This window comes from Gavialis gangeticus, unplaced genomic scaffold (assembly GCF_001723915.1).
Source record: "Gavialis gangeticus isolate Ggan-Ray unplaced genomic scaffold, GavGan_comp1, whole genome shotgun sequence".
In the NCBI taxonomy this organism is placed as follows: domain Eukaryota; kingdom Metazoa; phylum Chordata; order Crocodylia; family Gavialidae; genus Gavialis; species Gavialis gangeticus.
In genome coordinates this window covers 9,523,132-9,527,753 of record NW_017729022.1, presented here as the reverse complement: position 1 = coordinate 9,527,753, position 4,622 = coordinate 9,523,132, and the positions used below count along the sequence as shown (strand labels likewise).

At 40.5% G+C, this 4,622-nt stretch overlaps 1 protein-coding gene across 1 annotated transcript in view; it reads right to left on the bottom strand.

Annotated features, from left to right (window-relative positions):
• The window catches only part of PNPLA8 (patatin like phospholipase domain containing 8), a 109,085-nt gene that overhangs the window by 96,119 nt on the left and 8,344 nt on the right, over positions 1 to 4,622 (bottom strand). The window contains exons 3-4 of the mRNA XM_019514572.1: positions 3,763 to 3,914; positions 131 to 225 (exon numbers count right to left, since the gene is read on the bottom strand). Of these exons, the coding sequence (XP_019370117.1) occupies positions 131 to 225; positions 3,763 to 3,914 (247 nt within the window). The remainder of the gene's footprint in view (positions 1 to 130; positions 226 to 3,762; positions 3,915 to 4,622) is intronic.

The window sequence follows — 4,622 nt, the reverse complement described above, 5'->3', positions numbered from 1 at the left end:
CACATTTAACAAGAATAAGGTTTTTGTCCTTTGGCAATATGAAAATTTTAGAAAAACTTAAATTTAATAAAAATGAAACCCTGGGCACAGAAGTTTATCACAAAAATCCACCCTACAGAATACTACTTACCTGTGCTTACACCACAAATGTAGTCAAAAAGATGATGGACAGGCTTTCCAGTAAGTTCTACTAACTTGCGCAGAGTCTGAAGTGCCACTATACCCCTGAAACGGAATTGCAAAACACACACAAAGAATCATGTGAACAAAATAAATAATGTTGGGCTAAGCAATATCTACGAAAGGAGACAGAATATACAGGTATTTCAAAGAGTAAGAGGCATTTTAACCTGGGGGGGGGTGGGGGCAACCTTTTAGGTACAACGTGCGCCATGAATTAGCCCCATGCCCTTCTCAAGTGTCACTCCAATCTCTTTCCCCTGCCTGATCTGATGCTCTTCTTTCTGCTCCCTGCCTGATCTGCCATTGAGCTGCCTGCTCCCTCCCCAATCAGCTGTGTCATGCAGAGGCTGCCTATGCCACTTGTAGAACCAGTGCTGCAGCATGGCTACTCCTATGTTAAAATAACACTCGTAACTAGCAATACCAGGATAAAAGCAAGAGAGGAAGTATATATTGAGTATCCCTGGACACATCTACACAAGACATTTACTGTGGAGCAAGCCCAGAAACCTAACATTAAGTACAAGAACTAAAATGCTATGCTATTTGGATATACCTGGCTGCCCCAGTAAATGGAAAACAAAACCTAATGTCATTCACTTTTACACTTCATAGCTTCAAAACTAGACATGATAATAGCAACCAAAAGAAGTTAATCTATGAAAGCAGCTCCATAGTTTATACGTAATCAGAGGTAGAATCCCAGACGGCAGGAAGTTAAACTGGCAAAAACAACTTTACACCTGCTATTTCCCTTGAACACTGACCACAAAACTAGTGTATTTTGTTCACAGCATGTTGTATTCACATTCATAATGGAGTGTGAAATAAACATCACTTTCAGCTGAGCTTGAGAAACCCAAGCTGCAGACAACCTGATTCTTCTGCCGGAACAACTCTACTCATAGCTACCTATGGTCTCAATGAGACTGGATTCTTACCACATCACCTGGAATAGCTTTTATAAACATTGCTCCCCAGTGCATCAATTCAGGGGCGTCAAACTCATCAACTCTAAGGTCCAGATCTATAGTCTGGGGCCGTATCATCTGGTCCACAGGACTGCCCGTGAACTTCGAAATTTGCAAGTGGCAGTATTAACTGCTGTGGCTGCACCTGCCGCCAAACTTCTGAGCCTGCAGGCCAGATAACAGCTCTGTGCTCTGGATCCGAACTTCAGGGCTCTCCGTGAAGCTGGATCCACCCCATTGATCAAAGCCCAAGAACCCACAGCAATTAACGCTGCCACCACTCATCTCACTGACAAGTTTCCAAAAGTCTGCACTCATCTTACAGACAAAGGCTTATGCCTGTCTGAACAAGTTAGTTTTGAAGGTGCTACACTGTGCTGCCTTCTGCCTGACTTGAGACCAACACTGATAATTACATCTCTGTACTCATAATTAAGTTTTAGTTCAGACAAGTGTAATTCATTTCACAACTCTTACTTATACTAGAAAGGACTGTACAGGATTAGGCATAAGTTTGTTTGTATAGTCCAGATCTAGATCTGAGAATAAAGGTAGGGACGAAAACAGGCATTGTATTACATTTTCACTTGCTCAACTTTCTGAAAACTTTTCATTTGGGGGCTACTGGCCTATTTTATAAGCTCAAAAATAATTTATCCTGGAGTATATTAACAACACTTACTATGGAACTATGCCAATGGAGAGAAAAAAGATATCTCCTTAAAAAAAAAAAAAAGGAAAGAAAAGAGGAAAAAAATGTTTGTACTCGGGTAACTAAATAGTTTTTGTACTTAAAACTTGTCACAGACTTAACCCTAACTGAAAAGAAGTACTGCTAATATGCATCAAATACTATTTACAAATAACTATAAGCTCAGGAAACTGCATATTGTGAATGGCAAGTATAGTATTTTCAATCAGTAAATTCATGAAAAAAGTATTTTTTGAAAAATTTATGATTCAAACCTGCAGATAGTTTTGCATATTTAACTTTTATAGAATACTAGATTCTTTGAGTTCAAAAGGACTGCTGATGGACATAAAAATGAAGTGCATGTATAAATGTTTGCAAGCCTGAACATAATTATGGAGATGTGATACCAAAAATAACCAAAAAACTAAAAGTAAGTGATTTAAGTGGATAAGGACACAGAAATCAAGACACTTTAAAACACTGTTTTCCCCACCAGTCAATTCATTCTTGCTTAGAAGAAAAGTCTAGGTGAGTTACTAAGGCAGAAAACCAGCAATGGTAAAGTTCCTACTTCTTGGAAAGTGTAGGATAATTATTTTGTGCTCTATTCTTTTCCAGAATATGCAAGAACTCCTGTGTATTATTAGGAGCTTAGTACCACAGGAAAATTAATCTAGAATTTTTCCAGGAGTTTTGGACCTTAGTGATTGGATTTTGTGAGTTTTCCCCAGTCACTTAGCCAACTTAAGGGCATAACACTCAATGCAGTCGGTTAAGATAAAGAAAAACAAACAAACAAACAAACAAACAAACAAAATCAAAATACTTTTTTACTACGGCCAAATCTAACTATCAGAATGTGGTGGCCTGGGTACCCCACATGAACCCTGTCTCTATACCCCCTGTTCAGACCTGGTCCAGAAGAGACCAGAGTCAGAGAAGATACACCCAAACTTACTGGGGAAGGAGCCCAGACCAGTGCAATGCACGGCACAACTGCACCACTTTTTAAGCTCCCTCTCCGTCTGGGTAGGCAGTGCACGGCTGATGATGTCAGTCCAGTGTGCTGCCACAAGGAATTTACAAGGCACTGAGGGTGTCAGAGAGGAGGATGAGAGAAATGCCTGCTCTGGGAGGCTAGAGCCCAGCTGTAGGGACAAGGTGCCAGCAGGAGCACTGCCGGAGGACAAAAGGACCCTGGCTGAAGTCTGATTAGAATAAAGCAGGGTGCGCTTTAGGGCTCTGCTCTTTGAAGTCAGGGAAGAGAGATAATGGACCCCCTGCAATAAAGAAAGGGGGAGTCATAGTAGAAAGAGTTATTTATTTTCTTCTGGTTTATTACTGTATCCTGCTTCAAAGGAAGGGTAGTAAAAAGGGGGAGAAGATGTAGTGGAGGGAAGAGGCCAAGAGAGCCTTTTAGTTTCATCCCAGGAGGCAACCGGAAGACAAAGAGATGGGGCGAGTGTGACAAGTGGATTTAGATAAAAGCCTGGAGTTCATGGTGGCAGGCAGGATCCTAAGTCACCAACAACAGTGGTTGGTGAGTGGAAGAGATGTCGCGGAGGCAGAGTCCCACATCAGCCTCAGAGGTATCATGAGTAAACCCAGACGGAAGCATTAACAAGATCTAACCGAACCCCTCCTTGCCTTCAAAAAAATAGCCCAATTCAGAAAACACTTCTATACTTGGTTTACTCACCTGCATAAACCTATTCCACAGAAAAAAAGGGACTAGTCATACATACAAGATTAAGCATATGTTACTGGAGTCCTGGTTCAAAACTAAAGTTTCCTTTATCATGGAACTGTAAATAGTTTCAGAATGAAAGCCTAGGTTTATGGGCCACTGACTTCAATGTTATCTAAATTTGGAGTTTACAGAAATCTATTGGTATTTAAAAGCTTCAGTCCTACCTTGTTCCTCCTCCATCGATAGCAAGGACTCGAATTCCCCGGCCCTTCACAGGGTTGGTATATCCAATTATAGCCAAAGCCTCCCTAACAGAAGCCTGAAGATTTTCATCATGTGCCTGTCTCAAACGTAGTAAGCATGGAATTATTTGTTCCTGTAGTTGAAGTAAAAAAATTGTGTTTACTGAAAAGTTGAAACCAGAAATGACAGCTTAAGTTTTAAATATACTCATTAAATTTTTAAGTTTTAAAATACAATTTTGCATTTACATATAAGAATAGCTTTTCTGAATATATTTTACCCTTTTTTTCCATATCCTACAGGGGGGCAAGGATTTTATATATTATCATATATGATATACTGTATTGATATATCATACGTTATAATATATATTGAGATAATAATCAAGAGTCAGATTTAAACACTTCTAATAACTATGACAACTACAGGTATAGCGTTTTATACAAATAAGATGCTAATTATATAATATATTGGCTAAACAGCACATCAGGTAAATTTCTTTTTTTATTTCTGAACAGATATGGTATTTCCTTTTTATTTTAACTCCAGGACCAAAACCCAAAGTATTTATTCAACACAAAAGCAGGGCATCTCAAACAGGAAATGTTTTCAAATTACATTAGTATTATATAAAGACAGAAAATGGAATACTTTCTCATTCTAAATGGCCTGTTTGGGTCACCACCATCCACCACCCCATGCCGCCACCTCCCAGGTTCAGGGCTGGGGTGGGGCAAGGGCAACGGCGTCCCTCTGCGGGCCACACATGCACCACCTGTCTGGCTGGACTTGGGGGGATGGGGGGGGGGGGGGGGCGCGGGGGCGGCCCCTGCCCCCCCCC